The sequence below is a fragment of the Cyprinodon tularosa genome, unplaced genomic scaffold (genome assembly GCF_016077235.1).
Source record: "Cyprinodon tularosa strain WSP-4 unplaced genomic scaffold, ASM1607723v1 ctg335, whole genome shotgun sequence".
NCBI classification, from domain to species: Eukaryota; Metazoa; Chordata; class Actinopteri; order Cyprinodontiformes; family Cyprinodontidae; genus Cyprinodon; species Cyprinodon tularosa.
The window spans coordinates 127,826-155,698 of record NW_024039047.1 but is presented as its reverse complement, the minus strand read 5'-3'; the positions used below and the strand labels follow the sequence as shown (position 1 = coordinate 155,698).

The following is a 27,873-nucleotide window of genomic DNA, read 5'->3' as shown; positions in this document are numbered from 1 at the left end:
AACGAGTCTTGTCTGTTTGTCCAAAAGGTAGAGATGTTTTTTTATATACTAAATGGTAAATAAGATGTCGTTCTTTTATGCTGAATACTTGGTACTAATTCATGAGACATGTATACATTTTTGTATTAATTGCATTACATTGTAGTGTTAATAAATATCCCTGTATTTATATTTTTAGATCAAGTTTTCATTGTTTAAAAAGGAGAGGTTTATTTTTCTGAAAGACATGAACGTTCATAGATTAAACCTAAGATTTACTTTCAATTAGCTGACATCCTCAGTGTGTAGCACTTAGGTTATGTAGAACTAGTTTGCAGCTTTTCTTAATTTGTTAGGGTGAATAGTTCTACAATGTCTGGGTTGGCTTTTTGGACAATCAGCTGTGTTTCCCATTTTATGCATGGTTTTTTGCACACCATGAACAGGAGCTGGTGCTAATTTATGTCAGCATATCCTTAGTGGACGATAATAGTAGTAGTAATAATACACTAATACTAATTAGGAGTCAAGACAGAGGGGCAGGACAAAGAGCACTAATCTCAAGGGCCTATTGAGTGATAGCATATTCTAAAAAAGCAAGTAAGTTTTGCCCTTACACGGATTTGAATGGCAAATGGCCTGTACATATATAGCACAGGAGACTTGATCAAAACTCTTCTTTATTTTACTGTATGATAAAGTATGATAAACTTTATCATACTGCATTCAGTCATTCACCCATTGACTCTCACTCTGATGGTGGTAAGCTACATTGTTGCCACAGATGCTGCTATACGCAGCCCTACGCAAATTGGTCTAACGGCCAAGGGAAGCTCATTTCACTACCGAGGGGCTGCGAAAGAAAAAGCATGTTCCCCTCTCAGCTTTTGTTTTGCCTTTGGCACCCAGAGTAACAACTAGTCAGCTGATCTAAGGGAGCAAGAAGGTGTGTAGGGATTAAACAGCTCAGACAGGTAGGGTGGGGCAAGAAAATTAAGAGCTTTAAAACAAAAAAAAATAGTATTTTTAAAAGAATCCTGAAGTGTACTGGCAGCCAATGTAATGAGGCTAAAATAGGGGAAATATAATCAAATTTGGTGGGACCTGTTAAAAGATGTGTAGCAGCATTCTGTACCCTCTGAAGCTGGGTAATGACATACTGATACCCTTATAAAGTCCAATACAGTAATCCAGCTGAGTGGTTAGAAAGGCATGTACCGCTGTTTTAAAATGCTGACATGTAAGGATAGGTTTAACCTTTGGTAGCTGCCTCAAGTGGAAGAAGCTGGATTTTACAGCTCTAATGTGAGATTCAAACTTCAGACTAGCTTACATTTTAACCATAAAATTGGTAATAATAGGCCTGACATACTAGGCTAAAGATCTGATATCCATCAGGAAGTCTTCACTGGAACAACCAAAAATCACCACCTCTGTTTTTCTGCATGTGAAATGGATTCTCTAAATTGTCCTTAGGTGTGTGCATGGTAATGAGCCTTTGTGAGTCTCTGTGTTGCCCTGAGACAGAATGGCGACCTGTCCAGGGTTTACTCCGCCTCTCGCTCATAGACTGCTGGAGATTGGCACCGGCAAGAGCACGACCCTGACGGGACTAAGTGGGAGAAGATGGATGGACAGATGAATACATAGTTCGGCTTAAATAATTGTTGTGAGCAGAAGTTATTTAACTAAAGTTTTACTTCAAATCATGGCACCAGTGTTGATGACCATTTAAAGCAGCAGAAAGAGAATTAGGATGCTAACTGATCTTTTTGAGAAAAAACTGGTGTTTATTCCCAGATTATCATCAACACATTTGGTCTGCTTGACATTAACGAGAGTTCGTTTACCACTTAGTTTGGACCTTTAGTGCAAGTGTAGATAAAAAACAGGCCTGAAACCCACTTTTTATTGTGGTTTCAGTCCACTTCCAAAGAGACCTAGTCTGGATGAGCAAACAAGCTAATTCGATATGAGAACATATATATTACCTGCAGCATTACAACTGCAGCTGAACTTGCAAAAACTAGCAGGACATTTGAGTTGTTGCCAATAAGTTCCCTCCCTAGATCCCTAGAACATGACAATGTGTAATGCTATCCAACCAAAGGGACTGGTTCTGCAACCTGATATGCACACTGAGAACTGTGCCTCTCAGGTGTCTCTTTGTTAATGAGACATTGCAGGAGGGTATAACAAGACTGAGAGCCGGGGAAATAAAAAAACAAAACCAGGAGGAGATTAAACTTCGAAAGGAAATTGTGGTTGGACTTAAATATTATCAGAAGATAAGAAGTTACACTTGGACAATGGCATAATGAGCAATGCAACAACAGGTATGTTACGTTTTTAAGCTTCAATTGCACATAATCACGCCAATTGCCAATCACGTTTTTTTTTTATCTAGATAATGTTTTCTCAGATCTAATTTTCTATCCACTTTTACCCTTTCATTGACTCACTGACCTATGTGTTCTATTCACAGATATTGCTGTCAATGACGATAATCCATCAACTCTTAAAACAGTAAGGGAAATGCTTGTTAAAACATTGCACTAATTAAGAATTCTATCCTAGAAGAATGAACATGAAAAAGTTAGAACAAAATGATGATGAGGATGAGTAAGGCTTCACAATAGTTTCACAAAATGGATTACTGTATTGCACTTTATAAGGGGGCTTTTTAATTGACAAACTGGCCAATTTATTAGGGAAACCTAATAAGCATGAAAAAATTTATAAACCCATCACATGGTGCAATTCAATAATATTAGGAACGAGAAATTGTAAATACAATTTAATTAATTTCAAAGCAATGATTAAAGTCTCTTATGTGTAGACAGAATAGTCAGTAATAGGTAAATATGCATCAGAAGAAGTTGACGTGTTTACAGCTCATTTTTGTGTCTCCGCTTCTGTCTCCTTGAACCCCAGTCAGCCTGGCAGATGGCCGCTCACACTGAGCCTGGTTCTACTGGAAGTTTCTTCCTGTTAAAAGGGAGTTTTTCCTCTCCACTGTCACTACAAGTATGCTTAGTGTGAAGGATTGCATTTGAGTAAATAAGTCGATGCAATCAATTGGTTTTCCTTAGAAAATATTTAATCAATTTGGATGAGAACTAGCAGGGTAATTGTAGATGATATAACAGAACCACACCTCAGATAACATGATACAACCAGGCTAGGCAGAATACTCCCAAAACTTGAAGCAGATTAGCTTCAGCATCACTGCCATAATTTATTTATTTTTTTTTACTTTTTATTGTGAGTCTCAACTAAAAATAATTAAAAAACTTTCTGCCTGAGTATTGTCACTGACCATGATGTTTACAATACAAATTCAGTTTAATTATACTTTATTGATCTCCGAAGGGAAATTTAATTATCTTTGCTGGTAACTCTCTGCAAATGGCACAGTTCACATTCGTTTTCCTTGATCAAGACACTGTATTCCAACAGCCTACAGTCACCAGATTTCAAATCAAAAAGGGGTATTTTAATTGTGATATCACATTAGATAGATAGGGAAGATCAATCATATGTATAGCAACATCTTATACTGTCCTGTCAGAATTCATAATTCTGATACCTTGTGTTAATCTATTCCACAAATGGGTCCACTAGTAATTTGCAATTGTTAAAGGGCTGCTGAGGATAGGCACAAACAGTTAAGTTCTTCTATCAGTACTTTCCCACCCACTCTGTGTACATTGTTTAGAATTCACACATTTTTTTGTAAATGCTAGAGTGTACATGTGGAGTAGTGCAACCAAATATTTTGGACTAGTGCCAGGAATCATGACTGGTTGTACATTTTTCCCAAATGTTACCTTGTCTTGTAGTCCCTTGATGAGTCAAGATCAATCCTTATGTGTAAATGCCTTGATAGTTGTTATATACTGTAAACAGGAATTTCTGCCAATAACAAAAAGAGAACAAATTGTGGCCCATCAGCTGTTGTTATCACATCACAAAACTTTATTTTTAATGCATGCTCTTCATCCCCTTGTCTTCCTGACTTTGCATGAGGGATCTGAAAAAAAAAAAAAACTGTAATCTTGATCTGAAAAAGGCTATAATTTTTCTTTTTTGGATTAACTGTATATTGACAAGGTGAATGTGGAAAGTAATTGTTTTCTTTCTGTGACTTTCATTTAGGAGCTGAAGACGAGGACACCTGATGGTGAAAACAGCTCTAACATTGAGGTGGTTTCAGTTACGGAGGAAGATCTCTCCACTGTTGATACCCCCGACACTCTTTTTGCTAGTCATGATCCCAGCCTAAAAGCTGACTTTCACACAGAGAAAGATCCAGCAAAACCTACAGATCCTCAACCTCCAGCTGCACCTAGTCCAACTATGCCAGTCACTAAAGTTCAGCCATTTATTAACGGTAAGACATATTGGAGTTTTTTTCATCTTGGCACACTTTCTTAGTAAGATGACAAAGAACACATCTAACTTCTACTGTCAAACATCCATATGTACAGACAGGACATTTATGCCTGTTGTTTTGAGTTCACAACATCAGAGTACTGAAATTCTTAAACCATGTTATATGCTGCTGTATAATATTCAGGGACATAAGACATTCACAAGACAGAAAACTTTCTGCTATGGGAGGAATATTTTTGCTAAGTGAGATAAGTGATAGTTGTAACTTGTACAGTAGAAATTGTACAGTGCTAAACATTTCCTATCTTTACAATCATTAATAAAAGTAACATTATTTAACTGTACTAGTATATGTGACTTATTGTGTGTCTGCATCAGTGAAAAACAGCTGAAAGTGATATAGGGCTAACAACAAAGAGACAAATAGGAATCATAAATATACTGTACAATTTTTAACTGTGAATACATACAGAAGTTTAATTATTGGCTACATGTTTTGATCTTCTTAAGGGGGCAGGTGGTTTGGACTGACGGAGCACTGCACTTGAATAATGGTGGATTACATTCTCATCTTTCTTTCTACATTTGAACTTCAGTCCTGCAATCTATATACATGATCCATTTCCTCTCACATTCCTGCCTTTCTGTTTTCCTCCAGCTTTAATCTACACCAAGATAGTTGTGGATAAAACCAAATTAGCAGAGGCTGTTAGTAAAAAGAGGGGTAAGGGCAACTACTGAACCCTTATCACACTATATGTAAAGAAAAAAAATGTCATAAGGTTATACAAATACAAGGGAACTTTATTCAGTAAATAGAGTAAATAAAGCACATTCATTCGTATCCATCATTCTAGAATTGCACTGCTTAAGTTGGCTGCACGTTGCAGTTATTATTGTCATTATAGTAATTATTGTTGCCATGGCGACGCTCCAAAGCAGCAGCCAATTTCGATAGGTTCACATAATACGAGCTAAATACGATACAAACTAGACATCTAACCCGTATCTATGATCGCCAATTGAGAACGTCAGCATAAAAAAGAACATCACCACCCAGGCCAACCAACCGCCCTGGATAAATGAAGAGGTTCGGAAATCACGAAAAGCACGGAACTCAGCTTTCATGTCTGTTGATAAGGAGGCACTAAGAACAGCGCGTGCCAACTTAAACCATGCCATCAGATCAGCGAAGCACAACCACAGCCAGAAGATCCAAGATCATTTCCATGATGACAGCAACACCAGGAGGATGTGGAAAGGCATTCGAATGATCACGGACTACAACACTCCCTCCCTCCCGGTAGATGCAGCCAATGCTGACTTCCTAAATGAACCGAACAACTTCTTTGGAAGGTTTGAGGCACTAAACAGCACTCCAGCAGTGAAAGCTGTTCCACACCAGGGGGAGGAGGCACTAAACCTGGACGTAACTGAAGTGAGGAAAACTCTGAGAAGAGTCAATCCGAGGAAGGCCCCAGGACCTGATAACATACCTGGGCGGGTGTATAAGGAGTGTGCAGATCAGTTGGCTGGTGTCCTCACAGACATCTTTAACACCTCGCTGGACCAATCAATAGTGCCAGCATGCTTCAAGTCTTCCACCATTATTCTGATCCCAAAGAAGCCTCAGGTCACCTCATTCAATGATTACCGGCCTGTTGCACTGACTCCATCATGATGAAGTGCTTCGAAAGGCTGGTTAAAGAACACATCATCTCCAATCTGCCGCCAACATTAGACCCGTTTCAGTTTGCCTACCAACGAAACCGCTCCACTGAGGACGCCATCTTTGCTGCTCTCCACCTGAGCTTTGCACATCTGTAGGAGAAGAACATCCATGTGCGGATGTTGTTCCTGGACTTCAGTTCAGCTTTCAACACCATCATCCCACAGCATCTGATGGAAAACTGAAACACCTGGGATTCAATACACCCCTCCTCAATTGGTTGCTAGACTTTCTCACCAACAGACCTCAGTCAGTCCGGGTTGGACAGAACACCTGATATCATCAGTCTAAGCACAGGCTCCCCTCAGGGCTGCGTTCTTAGCCCCGTGCTGTTAACCCTGATGACACATGACTGCGTCCCCAGGTTCACCACCAATCAGATCGTGAAGTTTGCAGACGACACCACGGTGGTGGGCCTCATCAGAGACAACAAAGACCTGGAGAAAGCTTTGTCGTCACGCCCTCAAAACCCCTTCTGCTTTGCATCCAGACATTCAAAACACATCTCTGCGTTGTGATTGGCCCGCCAGATTTAGGACCTGGGGCATTGATCGAGGCTAGACCAAACTCGCAGGCAAAAATGATTTTGGCCGCTGGCGGGTGGGGCTAGTTTACTAGGCTAGCGTTTGCCAATTAGATTAGATTAGATTACATGAGCTTTATTGACCTATTTGAATCCATAGCCAAAATTCTACCGGCCACCCTATTTTCCCGGACCTCAAAGGATACAATCCAGACAGACAGTGTCCTTGGAGGACACAGCCTCAGAAATAATGAACACTCTTAATCTGATCTGTCCCGACAATCCTAAAGTCTGAAAAGGTTAATTTAATCAAAGAAATATGTCTTGCAAAATCATTAAACATGCAGAATAAAGATATTATATACTGGCCTTTTTTATTGAAAGTAGTCTAATTTTCTCATTGAATTTATGTTGATATCTCCTCATCTTGTGGGTTTTGTCACATTACACCCCTTGTTTGAATGTCTGGCTTTAGGTATGTTAAATTATATTTTCATGGGAAAATGCAGGTCTTCAGCTGTCTTAGTGCAACATTTTTTAAATGCAGTTGTTCTTTATGTTTTAACAGACAATGACTTGAATAAGGGATGGATGAACAGAATGGTTACCCATAAACTTGAGCTGCTCATTGCTTCAGGTGTCATCTTGATGGTGTTTCTTGCCCTCAGCATTGGCCTTGGAGGTGAGGAGTGCAGCTTTTGTTATCTCTGTGCATATGACAATGACTCCCAGCCACAAAATACTGACATATAGTTGGTAAACAAAAGGTTGGTTTTTTTATTTTAATCCAGTGATAGATCAATCAATATGAAATATTTTAGCACACATCAGGTGTGTTCAGATTATTTAAAAGTTATAATAGCAATACCTTAAATTAATAGGATGCATTTTTCTTTAAGGGGTGAATAACTTGGTTAAATGAGACACATAATGAGTTTGTTTTAGCCATTGATATCCTAAAGACAAGACATAGAAATGAGAAACTACTGTTATTCTTATTATTTCTCATTGGTCAGCACAAGGTCCAAAGTATAAAAAAATTAATGTAGGTAGGTCAACGTGCATTTTGAGCAAAGCAAACAGAATCTAAAGTTCTCAGGGCGTGCAAGAATTTTTATTATTTAATTAATAATTTGGGTCATATTCTTTTTTACGAGAACATTAGTTCCTTTGCTTGTGGATCTGAGTTTGTTTGTTCTGATGGTGGTGTTCAATTCTGTAACACTGGAAGGATTTTACTGAAATTTTTTCCTTGTTGGATACTTGTTATGATGCGTAACCACCGCAACAATAGCAAGTTGACTAATATCTATAAAGCTGGAATAATACATCAACTACTTTCACAAGTAAAAAAAAAATGTTAGAACTGTAAATATAGTCATATGTTTATATTACTGTTTTTATTTATATATTTATTTTAACCATTTTTCAAGGCTTCACTTTTAAAAAAGAAGAAATTGTTCAGAGAGCTGTTCCAAACGAAATTTCTTTTTGTTTTACACTTGTGCAAACAAAATGACAAATACAATCTGTGTAAGTCTAAGCAACAGTTGAGTTGAAAAGAAGGCGCCGGGGATACAGAGTGAGAGAGCAAGGAGATGAGAGAGGAACAAAAAATTTAAGCTCTCTTTCCATCAATCATCATGGGCAATGTGATATATTTCTTCTTCTACTTTTACTCCAGTACCATTTACATCAAGTACTTGTGCATTTAACTCCCCCACACACACTAATTATTTTTATTACACATTAAATTCACATCATATTTTCATTTATTTGTTTAGTTTTGTTTGAGAGTTTGAAAGTAATCAACTGGTAGATGGGGATTGGTCCACTGAACAACTGCGAAGCAAGCAGTAACGTTGGACCCGCCTTCCGCAAAAAGGGTGAGATTATCCTTACTGAGCCTCATTTCAGAACAAAACGCATCTAAAATGGATTCCAGCACGGAGAGTCCGCCAAAAGAATTGTCCAACTTTGGCTTTATTTAAAATAATTTTTCACTTTAATTGTCTCATAAAATTACTCCCGGAGATGCCGGTACCATCTTTGTCTCCCCTAAAAACACAAGCGTCTAGCTTTCCAAAACTCAGTCACAAATCTAAAAAAACATATCGAGGTAAGTTGCTAAATGCTACAGACAGATGGAAGTCTTGTAAGAGCCCATGAACTGAATACATTCTTCTATAGGTCCAGCCTAGGCGCAAGCTCAGCTTTCCTGTCTCTTGCCTATAGTCACATGGACATTTTGCCCCTTTGTGCCATTGACATCAGAAGATGGTATTGCTCCCTCCATAGAGGTCAAGTGAGGAGTAAACTGGAGACACTGAATCATAATAATCCACCAGGTCCTTATGGTGTCAGCCCCAGAGTCGTGAAGGCCTGCGCAGAGCAATTCTATGTGTCAAGGCTCAGAACGGAGGACCCAGTATTCAAGGCAGACAGACAGCAAGATATTTCAAAAGATATTTATTTAACGACGGATAACGACAGATCTGTAGTGAACATTTGGCAGCAATGCTGTTGAAATCCACCTCTACCACATTAATCTGGAAAAGAATGTGTGAGTCACTAACCTGGTCTTAAAGTTTGTCATGATTTTATCTAAAGCTCGGACCCACATGCAGTGAAGCCAAACAGAGAGACACAGAGTAAAAGTTTGAACGGGTTTTATTAAAGAGTGTTTTGAGTTTGGTGCAGAGTTCCTCCGAACTCTGCTCGGCTGGAAACTGGAAGACAAGGGGAAGACAGACTGTTAGATTCAGGATCAGTGGGGAATTGGAGTTGTTAATCTTGAAGGAGAGGATTTGTTGCCATTCACGATTCCAGAGAAGAAGAGACACTTAGACTTCAGTCTGTGTGTTGGTCTTCCAGAATTAGTTTGATTCGGTGGAGGACGGAACAGGGTTTACCCAGAACTCGGACGGAGGGGAATGATGCAGCCGCTGGTTGCAACTCAGTTTTCCTGTGGTACTTGAATGGGTCGTGGTGAAGAGGACTTCCTTATTCCGAGTTATCTCAGCGTGCTCAAAGGTGGCTGGATCCAAACCTCCTGTTTGGAATCCGTCGCTCAGTGTAAGACTCAGTTCATCCCACTTGGCGGTCAGAAAAGGTCCGGTTTGCAGGAAGGCTTCCTGCCGAAAGGGCAAAGAACAAACAAAGTTGAGACTCAGGGAGAAACAAGCGCTCAGTAAAACTCAATGAGATCTCAGCTTGGCTAGAGGACAAAAACTCAAAATGCAAAAACTCAGATTAGACTCAGCATAAATAAGGCTTGGCTAGAGTACCCCAAACTGGCAAACACTCTGGCGTCGAAGTAGTGGCAACCAGCAGCTTAAGATTAGTCCGGTGATGAGGCAACAGCTTGCAGGTGTGTGAGGAGGCGAACCGGAGCCAGGCGCCTCCTGGCGGTGGAAGGGAGAAACACAAAAGACAAGACAAACAGACAAACACAAAAACTGGGATACTGACAAAGTTCAGTCCGTGCCCAGAGAAAAAGGTGGATTCCAGCTGGACGGCTGCCCACACAATGCAGCGAACAATGCTCAGAGAGTTTCAGATGCTGAAGCATTGAAGACTGCAAAACTGGCAGGAGATCAGATCCAAGCAGATAGAGGAAGGCAAGATGACCCAGAGGGCGAAACCAAAAGTCAGTCTTGAAGAGGTTAAGGAGATCTTCCCAGCCAGAAGATCAGAGATCCGAAGAGGTACCGAAGGTTGGTGTCAGGAAGCAGTTCCGTGTTCAGTGAATGGAAAAATTCCAGCAGGAATCCAAAGACAGGTCAGGCAAACAGATCGGAACAGGAACAAGCATGCTCAGAGGTCCAAAGGCAGAATGGGTCAGGATCAGGCAATCAGAAAACACTATACTTGCCAGAAGACTCCCATCAAGGGTTCAAGTATAGGCAGGTGGAGGTCAGAGAAGAAGGCAGAAGTCCAAACATCAAAGCAAACTAGGTGGTAGGAGGGGTCTGGACATAGGGATAAAGTCATAAGACAAAATAACACTAATTCAAGGAAAAAGTCATTAGGGTGGTCCGCCTTGACACCAAGACAAAGCATGAGTTTCTCAGGTCACCACCTTTGGCGCTGGCTGACAGGAAACAGAAGGAGGTGGCAGGAAGGGAAATAGGTCTTCACTATGCACCATTAAAGAGTCCATGGATGCAAAAGGGTTGTGAGTCCTGAAATTAACAAACTGGGAACTTGGAAGCTGGAGATCTGGGGAAGCTGAGAGTCAGGTACTGCTCAACAGAGTTCTACTCTTTACCAGACAGGATCTCACCCGGTGTCCCTCTCCCCGACAGTAGAGGCACAGATTCAGCCAATGACATTTGTTCTTCTCATCCTTGGACAAGCGTGTGTGTCCCAGTGGCACCGGTTCAGGATCTGGTGTTTGGGCAGGACCAGGAACCTACGCAGCAGTAAAGTGAGTGGAGTGGGAAGCTGGTCGAGGGCTCGATGACCTCAGAGCTATGCGACATTTCGTGAGACATAGATATATGGCTCTCTAGAAGATTCTCACCAAGGGCTCAAGAAAAATGTAGCACTTGATGACTGGTTAAAGGGCTGGCTAAATAGAGGCAGGAGCAGGTGGATCAGATGATCGGTAAAGAGAAACTGGGCGGAGTTAGGTGACTTAAATTAGTAATACAGCAAGTCATCAGTACCAAGATCATGTCGCTGTGGGATTCTACAGCACCTCTTCAAACTTAGTCTGATGTAGAAGACAGTTCCAGTGATGTGGAACTGCCTTGTTCCAAAATCAAAGAAGACTCAGCCAAAAGTCCTCAATGACCTTCTGCCCTCACATCTCATGTCATGAAGGTGAGAGATTTCTGTGGTTCACCTTAATAAATAAATAAGGAGCTATCAGGGCCTTCTGCAGTTTGCTTATGTCTTTAGAGTTGGAGTTGAAGATGCCATCCTTCACCTGCTTCAACAAACCCACTCTCATTTTTATAACCCAGAGACAGCATTATGTTCTTTGACATCACCACTGCATTTAACACAATTCAGCCTGTCTTACTTTGCGAGAAACTCCAGAAGATTCGGGTGGATGCATCAACAATCAACTGGATCAAATACTACCTGATAAACAGACCACAGTTTATCAGACTTTTGAGAAGAGGGTGTTGGCCAAGCTCGCATTCACCGTGGACAACACCTGTCACCCTCTGCACAAGACTGAAGAGGACCTAAGAAGCTCCATTAGGAACAAACTTATACATCCCCTGTTTAAAAGGTATTTAGCACTGTGAAATAACCTTGTTTGCTAATTACTGTGCAATAAACCTGTACATATACAAACAGCGTGTAACTATTTATTTTTCCCTCTTTGTCGTGGTGTAGAAAAAAAAAATCATCTGATCCTGAATGTCAACAAAACAAGGGAGATGATAGTAGATTTCAGAAGAAACAGGAACATGTTAAATCTTGTTTAAATCATGTGAGAAGAAGTGGAGGTGGTTGAGGAGTATAAATACCTTGTTGTACACTTGGAAAAAACAAGGCTGGAGAAACAACTGCGAAGCCATCTACAAGAAGGGACAGGGTAGCCTTGACATCCTAAGGAAGCTTAGGTCCTTCTGCATTTAAATATCCTCTATAAGTCTGTTATGGAGAGTGTGATCACTTCTGCCATCATATGCTTGGGTAACAGCATAGCAACATCAGAGCAAATTACAAAAAAAAGAAAGATCAACAAGCTAAAATAACTCTGGGAACTCCTCTAGAACCTCTGGAGATAATTTCACAGAAAGGAATAATTTATAAAGTAAAGATTACTATGGACAACAGTGAACATCCTCTTCAGCAGATATATAAACAACGACAGAGTTTCTTCAGTCAAAGGCTTCTCCAGATTCAGTGCATGACAGAAGATCCTCCCTGCCTAAATGTATCAACATCTACAACACCTGGAAAAAAAAAACCTTTGAGTTCCTGCAACATTTCATTTCACTTTGTGATTAATAATGTAATTTTGAATTTAATTGCAATATATTTCTGTTCAGTGCAAATCATACTAATCTATTTGAAATGTTCAGTGAGTTAATGACATGAGAAACAGCGACTGCAGAGATGTCGCTAATAGGCATCCTCTGTGACTATGATATGTTTACTTTTAGATGGTTAAAAAGTCACTTAATAATTCTGTCATTACTGTACATTATTATAACTTACATTCATTTTCTGTGAGGACAGTTCTATTGATTTACATATTTTGTTTTGCTCAATTTTTTTTCAGAAAGTTAATGTATGGGGCCATTGCCTTACAATTTTTAGTGGCCCTTATATTCGTAAATATATTGATTAAAATGTAACTGTTAATCTGTTTTTATTGTAAACAGGGCAACAATTTTCTTATCTTCACCTACAGTGGGTCTAAGCTGTGAGGGAAAGTTTCGCTGTGGATCTCAGTGTGTCAGTGCCTTGGCTCGGTGTGATGGAACATTCGACTGTGAAAACCATGAAGATGAGCTTGGCTGTGGTAAGATTAACTAGAATACAAGCAGTTAAGAGTAAATAGTAATAGTAAGAGAGTACTGTACACTTCAGTGACTCTTTGCTGCTTACTACCGTGATTAGACAGTTGACCCTTCTCACCAACTGAGGTCTGATTATTATTATTAGTCATTAATCTAAGAAATTGTTGATGCCTCCACCTGAGTCTTCTGGGGTTAACAAGGGGCAGTAAAATCCTACAGAGCTGATCAGAACAGACCTTCAGGACTCTTAGGCTGAGAAACCTAAGATAGATCATTCTGATGAATTTAAAATCTAACAACACTATTTGACAAAAACTGGTTTAGCCCAAAGAGAGATCAGCCAAAAAAGAGCCAGTGCGTGTTACGTATATGTTCCATGGTAGGGAGTCCACTAAGACTCCACTTCAAGTGTAATCTTTAATCATCTTAGAAAAGATGGGTGAAAAGAGAAAAAAAATGCTGAGCAGACGGGGAGAAAAGCAGTTTCAGCTTTTAAGGACCTTTTAAATTCCTTCTTAACTCATTCTAAAGTAATTACATTAGCAGGCTCATCATGTTTAAGATGGCTAGGTAAAGAACTCAAGTCAAACTATTCACTCTACTGACTCAGGAGTGATTGGAATAAGGCTATAAGATGATGGTCCTCCATGTGCTTTAAAACAGCAGGAGTTTTTCTAATGCAAGTTACCAGAACTGAGAAACTCCTGGATAGGTTTGCAAAAATGAAAGTCTGGTAACCTATAATTTAAGCCTGTTTGTGATTGCCATTTTCAGGATGACGGAAAATTGCACAGGTGTTAAATATTCTTTTTTTTTTAATCCTTAAAGCTGCGTTACCAAACTCTAAGCTTTGTGTAAAAATCGTTTTATTAATCTTTTGTATTATTAGTTGTCTATGCATACTGTTTTATTTCTTGCTATGATGTGTCTCACAACATTGCTGGATTCTATACCTTATGCACCTAAATTTTAAGCACCCGACAAATTTCTGTGAACAGATAACAGTGCTAATTGTTGTCTTAAAAAGGTCTATACATTGCATTCATTTTTTATTGCTGTTATGTTTGTCTGGCAGTCTCAGGCCCCGTCCACACGAAGCCGAACCCTGGCCTAAACGCACAAATTTTTCCATACGAGCCGGCGTTTCGGGGGTCTGTAAACAATCTTTTTTTTCTTCAGCCTTCAGAGTGGGAAGATTTTGAAACGCCGTTTTTGCGTTTCCATCTTTAAGCTCTAACCACATTTTTTTTTTTTACACGCATGCGTCATAGCGTCGCCTCTAAACACGCATGCGCGACACAGTATCACAACAACAATGGCGCCGTACTGTGTTGAATGGTTGCTGCTCATGCTACTCACCCTGCTGTCGGGCTTACAACAGAATCTTCTTCTTCTGGAATATCTCCAGGAAGAACAGAGCAATATCGACAACATAGTTTAGCACCTGAATTTGACTGAACCACGAAAATGGACCCGCAGAGCAACCATGTATAAATATTAGTGCGCATGCCCAACATTTCGTCGGCTATTTTTGCTTTGGCACGACAGCGTCACTTACAGGCCTGGCATACATTTTGCAGCGTCTTCATGCATTCGTGTGGACGATCACATTTATTTTACGTCTCCGTCTTTACGACAAACGTTCTGGAAAATATTAGCGTTTCGTGTTCGTTTTGACTTTGTGTGGATGGGGCCTCAGTGTCCCCATAAGCACACAATTCTTGAATAGCAACATGTATTTTCCCTTTTAAAATGATCATGTAAGCTATTCTAACCTATTTTGTGCCGTTTCCTGCATTAGGTCAGACACCTATAATCTAGATCCACTGTACTTTAGTTAAAATGTTCATACATGGTACTAGACATTTTTCTTGTTTTCCTGATTTTGGTCTGTCTGTTTATTAGCACGTCTGAGTGGCGACAGATCAGTTTTGCAGGTTCAGAAAAGAGGAGAATGGTGGACAGTCTGCTCTGAGGAATGGAACATCCAGTTAGGGATCTCTGCCTGCAAGCAACTGGGATACTCCAGGTTTTCATTTTAGCATATACTTACTTACTTACTTACTTACTTACTTACTTACTTACTTACTTACTTACTTACTTACTTACTTACTTACTTACTTACTTACTTACTTACTTACTTACTTACTTACTTACTTACTTACTTACTTACTTACTTACTTACTTACTTACTTACTTACTTACTTACTTCCTTCCTTCCTTCCTTCCTTCCTTCCTTCCTTCCTTCCTTCCTTCCTTCCTTCCTTCCTTCCTTCCTTCCTTCCTTCCTTCCTTCCTTCCTTCCTTCCTTCCTTCCTTCCTTCCTTCCGACACTTCAATTGTTAAAGTACTTTTGAGATGTGTTCCTCGTCCTTCACACCAGAAGTAAATAAAGATAACATTAATTTGTTGCATACTGGGAGTACTATGTTATGTGATGGTTCTTTGTTTGACAAATTTTATCCAAAATAAAAATGTCATTAGATTTAGAAATCCCACACCTGGGTGAACCAACTGGATTGGGTGGATTAATAAAAAAAAAAGTTTGTTACACCAATTAAAAAAAGTGTATCAAGGTATTTTAAATTCAATCATCATATAACAATATCTGTAATTCAGATATTGTTTTAAGCATTATGCATTATGAATATGAGAATTATTCTTACAGGCTAAATACAGTTAATGTCTATTTAGATTTTATATTAAGGTTTATTACCACCCAAAAACCTTAGGAAGCAAACTCACCTTACATGAAAAAAGGATGTTAAATATCCTTGAATGCAAATGCATTTTCTTTTTTTCTTTTTTTTTTCTTTCTCCAGTCATATAGAGTCCTCTTTTCTCCCAGTGACCTCCATTGAGCAGGACCTTCAGTCGAACCTGATTTCCTTTAACTATAGCCAGACAGAGGTCATTAAACTCCAGAACGCTACAACCTTTACGTAAGCAACTGTAGGATAATCCCTTACAATTCTTTGTGACCTGAAAAGTTTTCAAAGCAGTGAAGATGACCCTATATCTGCACTTGTCATCACATGCTTGAATATAATTTTACCACATCTTTGTCCTAGCAGAAAGCAGCAATGCTCCTCAGGGACGGTGATCACCCTGAAATGTATAGGTGAGAGAACCAATTAAAACTGGATTGATTTAGTTCCTGACACCATGTGTTAACAACTTTAAGAGGAAAATGTTATACAATGTTAAACAATATACATTTTTTTTTTTTTTTTTTATTTTACATTTAATTTACGCTTTTAGTCATGTTTTTGTACAGCTTTAGGATTTTATGAAAACCAGAATTGTGTGCACAAGTTTACATTTATTATGATTTTTTTGCTTATTCACAGAAGGTCAGACTTAAAAATACAGACTGAGATACATATCCACAACAAATAAATTAAATCTTCTGGATTTTTAAAGAAAGAATGAACAAAAATTTAGGAAATTATTTAAAATAAATGGAGAGGCACAGACTCAGTTTTAGATGTCAGAGTATTGGCAGCAATAGATGTTTTAATCTATCGTGATTTATTTTTAAGATTTTATAGTCTTGTTTAAAGGTTTAACGATAAAGTTTTTACCGTATTTTGGGTACGATTTGAAAACTTGAGAGTTACTCAGTGCAGAAGGGGCAGTGAGTTGAAGTTGTCCATTTACAAACTAAGAGAGTGGCGGCCTAGTGGTTAGGGCATAGGGCTTTAAATCCTGAGGTTGTGAGTTTGATCCCCCATACCCACAGACTCCCGCTTGGTCCCCCTGAGCAAGACCCCTAACACCACACTGCAAAAAAACTGGTGCACATGGCTCTGTAGTCCTACACCCAGCCCAAGATCTAAAACTTTTATTCCTTTGTTTCTAGACCTGAGGCCTTGGTAATTTTCCATAATGTCTTCCTTTTAGATCTCAAAGTCTTGCCAACTAGCCTTCAGTTTTTAACCTGTTAACTTGCCCTTCTTGGCCTTCGCAGTCATTTTAAAAATTAAACCGAAACAGGCCCACGCCTCTATGATGGGGAGTCATTAGGTTTATAGGTTTTCGAGTGTTCCCCCTCTGTTTAAGGTTGTTTTTTCTCTGTATGTGAATGGCTTCTTTTATACCCCTTTTCAAACTCCTAGTACATTTCCAACCAAACAAGACCCTTAGACCCTTAGCTGGTGGATTCTCAGGTTAAAACCCAGAAACCTAAGCTTAGCGGAGAGGTGTATGCAGTTCATTGCAGGGAAGAATGGTCTGATCTTTATATTGGAGAACCCAAACAACCTTTCCACCGATGTATGGCTCAACACAGGAGAGCTACCTCCTCCAGACAAGACTCTGCTGTCCAACTTCATCTTAAGGACAAAGAACACGCGTTTGAGGACCAGAATGTTAACATTTTAGAAAAAGAAGACAGGTGCTTTGAAGGGGTTGTGAAGAAAGCCATTTATGTTAAGAAAGAAAAAGCAACCTTAAACAGAGGGTTAGGACTCAGGTGTCAGCTCTCAAAAACCTGCAACGCAGCTTTAGAGTTGATTCCTTCCCACTATCACCCCAATCCTCATCACCATGCACGTGGTCAAAACATTGCGACTGCGAGCAAGGCCAATAACGACCCTAACAACTCCGTATTACAGAGGCCTGGGAAAGTTTTGGTTTGATTTGCAGGCCAACAATGACTTTAATGACTACTCATTGCAAGAGGTGGACCTGTTTTGGTTAAATGTGTATGTTTTCTAAGCCATAACAAGGCTTTAGTTGGGCTACTCTATAAAGCCTGGAGCTTCATGCTACTCCAGACATTTTGAGAAAGCTTCCTGGATGGGAACCGTAACGTTTTTAAACTTGGAAAGAAAGTCCAGTGGTTTGTTTGAACTTTTTTTGTAAAGTGTCATGAGGAAAGACTTTTTGTGTTGTATCTGAACTTTCTGACTCACAATAAGATTCTATATCTGTTCTCAGCGTGTGGTTCTACGCCTAAGTACAACACGCGTATTGTTGGGGGTAATACCTCCAAACCAGGTCAGTTTCCCTGGCAGGCCAGCCTCCACTTCAGGAGTGAGCACCTATGTGGAGGCTCCATCATAGCATCGAGGTGGATCCTTACTGCAGCCCACTGTGTGTATGGGTAAGTCACAAAAATGTTAAACAAGAACATAAATAATTTTCAAAATCATATAGCTACTAAATTTGACATAAGACTAATTTTAGCCTCCCAATAAGGGAAATTTTACCAGTTGTATAGGTAAAACCCCTCTTGTAGTAACTTAGTTTTATTGAGGATAAATAATTTGTAGAAAACTATGAATTAACCATGAATAAAAAATGTCAAATGTACAAAAAAAGTAGGGCAGTGTAATTTAGACATAGTCAATGGACTGTTGAATTGGAAAAGAGTTGCACAAGATTGTCTTTATAAAATATCTAGGGTATGTGCAATACATAGATGGAAGATGTAAAAAAAAAAAGTAAGGTATTTCTGTATCGTACATGATAATGCCAGTATCCATAGCCTAAACTGTAATCTAGAGGTTAGTTTGTGAGCGTCCATCTCCTCACTGGCAGATATTTTGTTAGGCCAGTTCTTGAAGCTTTCTCTTCCCATTTTACAGGGGGAAAAAATCTAATAATAAAAAATGTTTTACACAAGCCCTAGTAACATATCCAAGAAAACATTAACAATGGATAGCAAAACGTGGTAGCAGCAGTGCATACCTTGTACAAAAAGCACACCTGTCATGATTGGCTTAAGAGACTTAACCCAAATGCAGAACACCAGAGGAAGCTGAGTAAAAGTTTAACAGAGTTTATTGAGAAACACAGAATAATAATGAACTGGTTCTGGTACAGATCCGGGACTGGAATCACTGATATCTGCAGAGATGGATAGTTTGATTAGCCAGGCAGTTTAGATTGCTTGTCGAGTGTGTTATTCAGCAGGGAGCTCAGCAGCAGCAGCATCTAGCTTCTGACTTGTGAGTTTCTGACCATCACTGATATCGTGAAGAGGTTCTGACAGATCCTTTGAGAGGGGGGAACCGGTTGGGTCCAGAGACTGTAGATTCAGCAGGGAGCTCAGCAGCAGCAGCGTCTAGCTTCTGACTTGTGAGTTTCTGACCTTGACTTGGTTTCCTAGCTCTTCCTTGAGAGCTGTTGGAGGAATCCAGACTGATATCTTCAGGTTTGGCTCCCTTGGGCAGGCAGGCAGGTTTCCAGGCAAAGCTCATCCAGAGCTTCAGACTTCAGTCGGGTTTTCTCTGAGCAAAGAAGACAGAGGCAGGTTAGAATCTAGTTTCTCTCTAGAGCCAACTAAGATTCTCTAAAATTAACAGAAGCTCAGGTTCGCCTACCAAACTTGGTCAACACTGCGGCGTTGAAGGAAGGTCTGACTGCTGCTTATGTAGGAGGTCTCCTGATGGGCTGATGATCCTCAGGTGTGCTGAGGGCTCCAGCCCAGGAGACCCACAGCGCTCTCTGCTGGAGACAGGAGGCAGATCTCCAGATCCCAACAACACCTGCTAATTGCACTAATGAATCAGCGAATGCATGCATGTGTTAGCTGATACTGATATAAGAGAGAATGCTAATACTGGCCAAAAGAAGAAGCTGATGTATCGGTTGATCTCTAATTCCCTTCAACACTCCTTTATTTAACCACTTTGAACAGTCCTCTCTAAGCTAGGCTTTCTGTTTTCTCTGCTTTTTTTTCTTTTGTTTCTAGTCATTTATCCTAATACAACACCTTTATACAGCATAAATACATAGATATAAAGTAGAAAGTACCCTGTGAATCTTTGTGAATGCATGCCTAGAATTAGATTCTGAGAGGATCTTGACTAATCTGAACTGCTGTGGTTCTAAAGAACAAAAGAGGAAAAAAAACACAAACCAAAAAGCCCTTGAAGAGCCATATCCTCAAATAAAACTAGTCCATAGTAACTTGACATTGTTTGCCAGGGAGCTAAGAGTACTGCAGCTCAATACCTAAACATGCCTAAATATATGAGATCTGGACCAGTCATGAGCTTGGTCAAAATATTGGGTAGTAAAGCCCAAATTACAGGTATGGGTATTTCAAAATCATACAAACTATTTTAGAAACTCAATTGCTGGACATCTATGCTCTGATTTTTTTTGTATGTGTGCATTGCATGGATTGTTACGAAATCTGGTGGAAATGTCATGTCAATAGCACCTCTAGAAATATATTTACTGAGAAAAATTGTTGAGTGTTCAATACGTATTTCACCCTGTGTATACATTATATTTATACTAAAGGAATAGTTTGTTCCATACATTTTAAATAATTATCCTAAGAGAGAGGATGCTAGCTATTTTAAATGAAAGTTCTGTTGGACTTTATTAAAAGAAGTCATTCTTTGTGCTTGCAAAATATCACCTATTATGCAGGCTTGTATATAAAGCATATAATTAAATACTGGCATGCATGTCTAATGTTGTTATTTTGTCAGGGCTTTTTTAATTTTTCTTCAAAATGCTTTTATCAATTGCTAATTGATTCAGTTTTCATTGTTTAATAACAGGTTTTAAACCAGCTGTGTTTTAAATCAAAGCAAAGATAACTGTGCCCATTCCTCCAGGTATTGTCTGAAGATGAAGCTAAACTTTTTTCAAGATTAGTCTCTTTTTCATTGCAAGGTGGCATTTGAAGCATTTGAACAAACATTAAATAATCAGATAAACAGGCAAGAGTTAACAAGCAAACAATACAGAAAGGTTTATTAAAAATACAAATTGAAAAAAAAAAGAAAACAAATATTTAATGTCTTTTCTTGTTGTCTGGTGTCAGATTTGAGGACTCCTCGCTGTGGACGGTTCATGTGGGGCTGACAGAGCAGCTGATCCATGGGGCCCATTCTTTGACTGTAAAGAGAATTGTGTATCATGCTCAGTACCAACCCAAAGGACTGGACTATGACATTGCATTGATGAGACTAGAGGAGCCTCTTGTTTTTAACGGTAATACTGATGGTTGCACTAAGTGTTAACTTTGTTGCCTTACTTGCTCATAGTGAGCATGTATAAAGCAACAATGGAAAATAACCCCCCCCCCCCTTTTTTTTTTTTTATTAAATCTTTTCAGTAGCAAGAAACCTCTAGCTTAACCTAGCCCAGTGAAACAATTGACTGGGTGTTTGAGAGGGCAGAGCATCATACAAAAATCTAATTCTGGCTTCGCAGCATAAATTAAATTCCTCTTCATGATGTTCTGAAACAGCTAGTGTGTACAGCTTATATCATACTTGTTTGGATAACATATTACAGTGGGTACAGAAAGTATTCATCCATCCATCCATTATCTGCCACGCTTGTCCCGAGTGGGGTCGCAAGGGGTGCTGGTGCCTATCTCCAGCAGTCAATGGGCGAGAGGCAAACAGGACAAACAACCATTCACGCACACACTCACACCTAAGGACAACCTAGAGAAGCCAATTAACCTAACAGACATGTTTTTGGACTGTGGGAGGAAGCCGGAGTATCCGGAGAGAACCCATGCATGCTCAGGGAGAACATGCAAACTCCATGCAGAAAGACCCTGGGCCGGGAATAGAAACCAGAACCTTCTTGCTGCAAGGCAGCAGTGCTACCCACTGTGCCACTAAGCAGCCCCCAGATAGTATTCAGACGACTTTAAATTTTTCACTTTTTGTTTCATTGCAGCCAGTTGCTAAAATCAATAAAGTTCATTTTATTTTCATTAATGTACACTCAGCACCTCGTCTTGACAGGGGCTGAGTGTAAACTTGTTTCATCATTCCCAAGAAGACTGTACTATCTCAAAAGGGTGCTTCTACTCAATACTGAGCAAAGGCTCTGAATACTTATGACCATTTGATATTTCAGATTTTCTTCTTTGAAAAAAATTGCTAAGATTTATAAAATTAAGTTTTTTTTCTGTCAAGATGGGCTGCTTAGTGTACATTAATGAGAAAGTAAATTAACTTTTTTGATTTTAGCAAATGGCTGCAATGAAACAAAAAGTGAAAAATTTAAAGGGGTATGAATAGTTTCCATACACACTGCATATCATAGCACTTAACAAACAATAAATGGTCTGAGAAACTTGTGATTAGTCTTGATGAGCTTGACATAACTTTGCAAAAGGAACACTAAATGTTAAAACATTACCTTAAATCTAATACAGAGTGTCATCCTATCTGTGTCCTCCACCACCTAGAACTTTTGCTCACTATGTGCACATTTTACTGTCCGGTGATTGGAAAGGATTTAGATCGGTGTATTTAGATCAGAAAAGTGGAGATTCCTCATGAATCTGTGAAACTTAACACTGTATAACCTACAGTTCAACTCTGGTGACGCAAGCAGTTAAACATGTCAGTTCCAAATAGTGCCAGTACATAATGCTTTGCATGGCCCACTGGTGCAGTGGGCCATGGAAAGCATCACAAACCTCCGAGGCCATGATGTATCATCAGGGAACCTACGTGCCTGCAATTCAATTTCAATTGAGTTTATTTATATAGCGCAAATTCACAACACACGTCATCTTAAGGCCCTTTGTAGAGACAATTCAACCAGATCATACAGTCAAATTGGTTCAAAGTTTACTAAGGAAAACCAGCTGATTGCATCGACTCATTGAATCTCTGCCATCCCTTAAATTAAGCATGCTTGTAGCGACAGAGGAGAGGAAAACTCCCTTTTAACAGGGAGAAACCTGCAGCAGATTTAGGCCAACTGGGGGAAAGGCTGACTGGGGTTCCAGGAGATAGAAGCAGATATACAAAAATAAGCAGAGATACAAAAGCTTTTAGCTAGCTCCACAGGAAAGATGCAGCCAGGTGGAGGAGCTGTGAGCCAGCTCCCATTTCAGAGAATTAAAGAGAGCACCTATAGTTAGTCACAGTAAGAGAAAGAGGACCACACCGAAAACATGTCAGGCTCCAACATCTATAAACAGGGATGTTGATGGCAGTGGCACAGCTGATATTTCAATCCAGGATGGTGTCACAGCCAAACAGGAACAAACCAGCTGAAGCTACTATGATGAGAAAATAAGAGTATAAAGTTAGAGGTTGTACTAAGACATACTGCAGAATGAGAACAGAGATAGAATGAAGCAGAATGATGAAATGTGGTCCCTGTGTTCCACAGTCCATGTTACTCTTACCGTACTTTGGATTGGTGGTTATCGAGGTCTTTCTACTACAATATAGTTTAATAGACACATCACTTGTATTAGAGCCATACTAGTGCATCTCTCTGAAGCACCCAGAATCACTGACATAATGGAAGTTGCAGAGGTACAGCAGCAAAATCCATGTTACTACAAATAATGCAAAAAATATCTAGCCATGAAATCATCACTCAGGCCAATGAGCCTGGATGACAAATTCTAAAAGCATGGAACTTAGCCTTCAAGTCTGGTGAGAAAGATGCACTGAGGACAGTAAGATCTGACTTGAACCGTGCCATCAGGTTAGTGGAGTCACGACCAGAAAATCCAGGTTCTTTTCCACGACGCCAGCTAAACCAGGAGCATGTGGCAAAGCATATGGGCAATTACAGACAACAACACACCCCCCTGACTTCCTAAATGGACTAAGCAACTTCTTTGGGAGATGTGAGGCACTAAACAGCATCCCAGCAGTGAAAGCTATTCCCCATCAGGGAGAGGAGGCACTCTGCCTTGACACAGCTGACATGTGGAAGATTTTGAGGAGATCAACCCGCGGAAGGCCCCAGGCCCCGATGACATACCTGGGCGGATTTTCAAAGAGTGTGCAGGTCAGATGGCTGTTGTCCTGACTAACATTTTCAACACCTTGCTGGACCAAGCCATAATGCTAGCATGCTTTATGTCTTACTTTTATAATTCCGGGCCAAAAGAAGCCTTAAGTCACCTAATTAAATGACTACCAGTCTGTTGCACTGACTCCCATCATGATGAAGGTCTTCAAAAGACTGGTAATAGAACAGATCATATCCAGACTTTCCCCAACATTCAACCAATTCCAGGTTGCATACCGAACATACGGAACCACTCCAATGACAACCCAGTCTCATGGGAAAATGTACCCCCACTACGTTGGTCCACACTGCAAAACGTAGTGGAGGTACATTAATGGCCATTTTTTTGTGGTACTGTTACGTTTCTCCTGCCTATACGCTTTCTATTGTTTTACGTCCTAGTCACGTGACTTTCAAGATTCCAGCTGGGAGAAGAAAAAAAATTTTTATAGATGGCCGACATTCTGTTTAATTTTTTTGTGGAAAGATTAATAACTTGAGTTTTTTTTTGGGGCTTTAAAAATGAGTTTTGTTTACATTTCTAGTGAGAAATGTTAGTTTTGCCCAAAATTTTACTCGGGGAATTTTTAAAATATTCACTTGCTTGTTCGTTTCTTGAAAAGATTTTTAAAGATAATGTGAAACTTTTAACTTTTTGGGGTTTTCCCATCTGAGATTTTTTTAATAACTTTTAGGGGGCCCCCCCCTTATTCCCCCCCCCCCCAACCCCCCAGGTTTCTAAATTTAAATTTGGTTTTTTTGATTACTTTTAAAAGGATAAGTGTAGGGTTTATTTAATATTTTTACTTAGTAAAACTACTTAATCACCCGTTTTGCTGGGTTTTTCCCTACTTTTTTTGGATTCGTCGGGGATTATGTGAAATTGCAACTTTTTTTGGCTGCTACCTACGCCCCCCTTTTTTGCTCCCGCCCCGATTCAACTTTTAAATTCTTTGTGATTTAACCCCAATTTTGACGGATAAAAACCCTCCCCAAAGGCGGGGCGTTGCGTTTGGTGGATTTTCGACCCAAGGCATTACGTCGTGGCAAAAAAGGGAGAAAAAAAATTTTAAAAGGGTTTTAAAAAAAAAGGTTTTCAGGGGTTTAAAGGGATCGGATGTGTTTTTTTTTGGAAATCTACCGGATCCTTTGTGAAATTTCATTTCCGTTTGGTCCCGTTTCTCTTTTGATGGGTTTTAAACCAGTTTTTGGACCAAAAGAGGAAACAAAAAAAAAAAAAAATAAAAAAATTTAAAAATACAAAACCCAGCATACCTGGAATCAATGACGGGAGAGCATACATAATCCCCCGCTTGCTAGTTTTTTGTTTAGGGGTTTTTGGGGATCTCTTTAGGATTATGGGGAATTTGCAACGTTTTGGTGGTACCCCCCCCCGTCCTGCATTTTAGCTGCCCCCCCGATTCAACATTAAATTTCTTTGGGGTTTTTTTAAACCCCAAATCTGAGGGAAACCCAAACCCCTTTCCCCAAACTGGGGGTGCGTTGGGGTGTGGGGGTTGTTTTTAAAGATAAATGCATTACGCGGGGATACGGGAGAAAAAATTTAAAAACAGTTAAAAAAAGGATCAGGGGGTTAAAGATCGGATGTGTTTTTTTTTGGGGAAATCTACCGGATCCTTTTTTGACCTTTCCCCTTCCTGTTTGGTGCGTTTCCCCTTTGGGATGGGTTTTGACCAGTTTTTTGCCCAAAAGGGAACTAAAAAAAAAAAAAAAAAAACAATTTGAATACACAACCAGCATTTTGGGGAATCAGGGGGCCCAGAGAGCAAAAGGGGGCCCAGAAGTTTTTTAAATTTTTCCCCCCACAAATTTCCATTCAAAATGTTTTCGATCCCCCCGGGCTTTTGGGAAGGGGCGTTTTTTACCCCCAACCTAGGGTTTCCCAGGGAGTGGTAGCAACATTTTTTTACATCTATTAAATTCTATTTTTTTTTTTTGTTTTTCTGAAGTTTTAAAAAAATTTAAATAATGTTTTCCCTTTAAAATCTAAAAATTCTTTTATTTCCTTTTTTTCCCCCAAAATTTCCTTTTAAAGACTCCTTTCTTGGCCTGCCTCTTTTAAAATTTGTTCCTTTCAGGTAGATGTTTTAAATTCATTTTTTAGTGTTTTATATTTTTATCTCCCCACATCCTTCAAAATTTATCATTATTTTTCCCCCCCTATTAAGTATAAATTGTTTTTTTAAAATAAGTTGACCTTCTTAATCTGACCCTTATTATTTTTTCCCCTTGGGTTTCTTTTCTTTTAATATTTCTATTTAATACGGGATTTTTTGTCCCTTAAATAAAAACCTTTTCATTTTATCTTCATTCCACCCTTTTTTTTTTTGCCATTTTTCAAATTTTTTTCCTCTTTAAAAAATGATTTTCCTTCCCCTTTCCCTAAAAGGGAAATTTTAATTGTTATTTTTTTACTTTTCATTCCCCCTTTCCCCTTTTTCCCTTAAATTTTGTTGAAAAAAGCACTTTGGGAGGCACCCAGTTTCTTTAAAAATGGCCCTTTTTGGGTTACCCTCCATGCCAAATTTGGGGGTCAGGCCATCCCCGGGGTTCCAGAAATTTTTTTTTAGGGTTGGGCCAGGCGCACAAAATGTGCCAATTTTTTTTTTTGGCCCAAAAAAATAAAAAGGGATAAAATTGGGTTTAGAGTCAAGCTATTGGGGGTCGGCATCAGGTTCAATTTGAAAATTTTCTTAGCCAAAAAAAAGGATTTTGTTTTTTGGGGTACTGTAATTTTGAATTGAAAAAAAGTCCTGAATGGGGAAATCTTTTTAAACTTTAAAAAAAAAGTCCAAAGTTTGTTTTTTTTTTTTTGGAATTTATTATGGGCTGGGGTGTCTAAGAAAACTTCACCGCTTATCAGGGGGAAAAAAATGCCCAAAAATGGGCTATATTCTCCAAAAGAGAATAACAGAACAGACCTTCATGAGGCCCTTGCTAAAGCTATGCATATATTTATGCATCTATGCTCTTCAAATAACTTTCTGGTTCGACGCAACATTTACATTAAATGGGTTGAGAGGTTGTTCTTTACCAGTAAATACATAAAAGATTCCCAGATGACTGCCGATACAAACTCTCCCCTATAAAACCTAAAACTAATTCTTATAAGAGAGTAAAATCTGTATTAGTCTTCATTAAATGTAGCATATTGTTGTACATAATCGATTGCTTTATTTTTGGTGTCAGCTTTTGGTCAATATGCTAACCTTAAAAGGTCAAAGTGGGAAAATGTAGTATTAGTAGACAAATTAGCAATTAGAGGAGGCAATAACAATTACAATTCCTTTAGGGAAAGGGGAAGGAAAATCATTTATTAAGAGGAAAGAAATTGAAAAATGGCACACAAAAAAAGGTGGAATGAAGATAAAAATGAAGAAGGTTATATAAAGTACAAAAGTCAGTATTAAATAGAAATATTAATGAGAGAAACCGAAGGGAACAAATAATAATGATCAGATTAAGAGTAGGTCATACTTATTTAAATGACAATTTATACTTAATAGGGAGGAAAAATAATGATAAATGTGGAGGATGTGGAGAGATAGAAAATATAGAACACGTATTGATGAACTTTAAAACATCTGGACCTGAAAGGAAGAAATTGAAAAGAGTTGAAAGGACAGGCCAAGAATGGAGTCTTAAAGGATTATTGGGAAATAAAGGAAATATAAAAGATATTTATAGATTAAGGAAAGCATTATTTATTTATCTTCAGAATACAAAATAAAAAAATAGAATTTAATAGATGTAAAACAATGTTGCTACACACTCATGAACAGTAGGTGGCGGTATGCCCGCCACTTCCCTAGAGCCCGGTGGGATCGAAAACATTTTGAATGGAAATCAGTGGGGAGAAATTAATAAACTTTTGGTCCCAGTCGCTCTCTGTCACTGATTCCAGATATGCTGGTTGTGTATTCAAATTGTTTTTTGTTTTTTTTAGTTCCTCTTTGGTCAAAATCTGGTCAAAACCCATCAATGAG

The 27,873-nt window shown here is 39.1% G+C and overlaps 1 protein-coding gene across 2 annotated transcripts in view; it reads left to right on the top strand.

The window, feature by feature from the left end:
- Window positions 1-2,159: 2,159 nt before the first annotated feature.
- The window catches only part of tmprss3a (transmembrane serine protease 3a), a 41,767-nt gene continuing 16,053 nt past the window's right edge, over window positions 2,160-27,873 (top strand). The window contains exons 1-10 of one of the 2 annotated variants that reach the window (XM_038294150.1): window positions 2,160-2,315; window positions 2,465-2,505; window positions 4,138-4,372; window positions 7,195-7,308; window positions 13,006-13,116; window positions 15,020-15,143; window positions 15,937-16,056; window positions 16,189-16,235; window positions 18,056-18,221; window positions 20,904-21,073. In XM_038294150.1, the coding sequence (XP_038150078.1) occupies window positions 2,297-2,315; window positions 2,465-2,505; window positions 4,138-4,372; window positions 7,195-7,308; window positions 13,006-13,116; window positions 15,020-15,143; window positions 15,937-16,056; window positions 16,189-16,235; window positions 18,056-18,221; window positions 20,904-21,073 (1,147 nt within the window). In that variant the 5' untranslated portion in view covers window positions 2,160-2,296. Of the gene's footprint in view, window positions 2,316-2,464; window positions 2,506-4,137; window positions 4,373-7,194; window positions 7,309-13,005; window positions 13,117-15,019; window positions 15,144-15,936; window positions 16,057-16,185; window positions 16,236-18,055; window positions 18,222-20,903; window positions 21,074-27,873 lie in introns of both variants that reach the window. The other variant, XM_038294149.1, reaches the window with a different exon arrangement.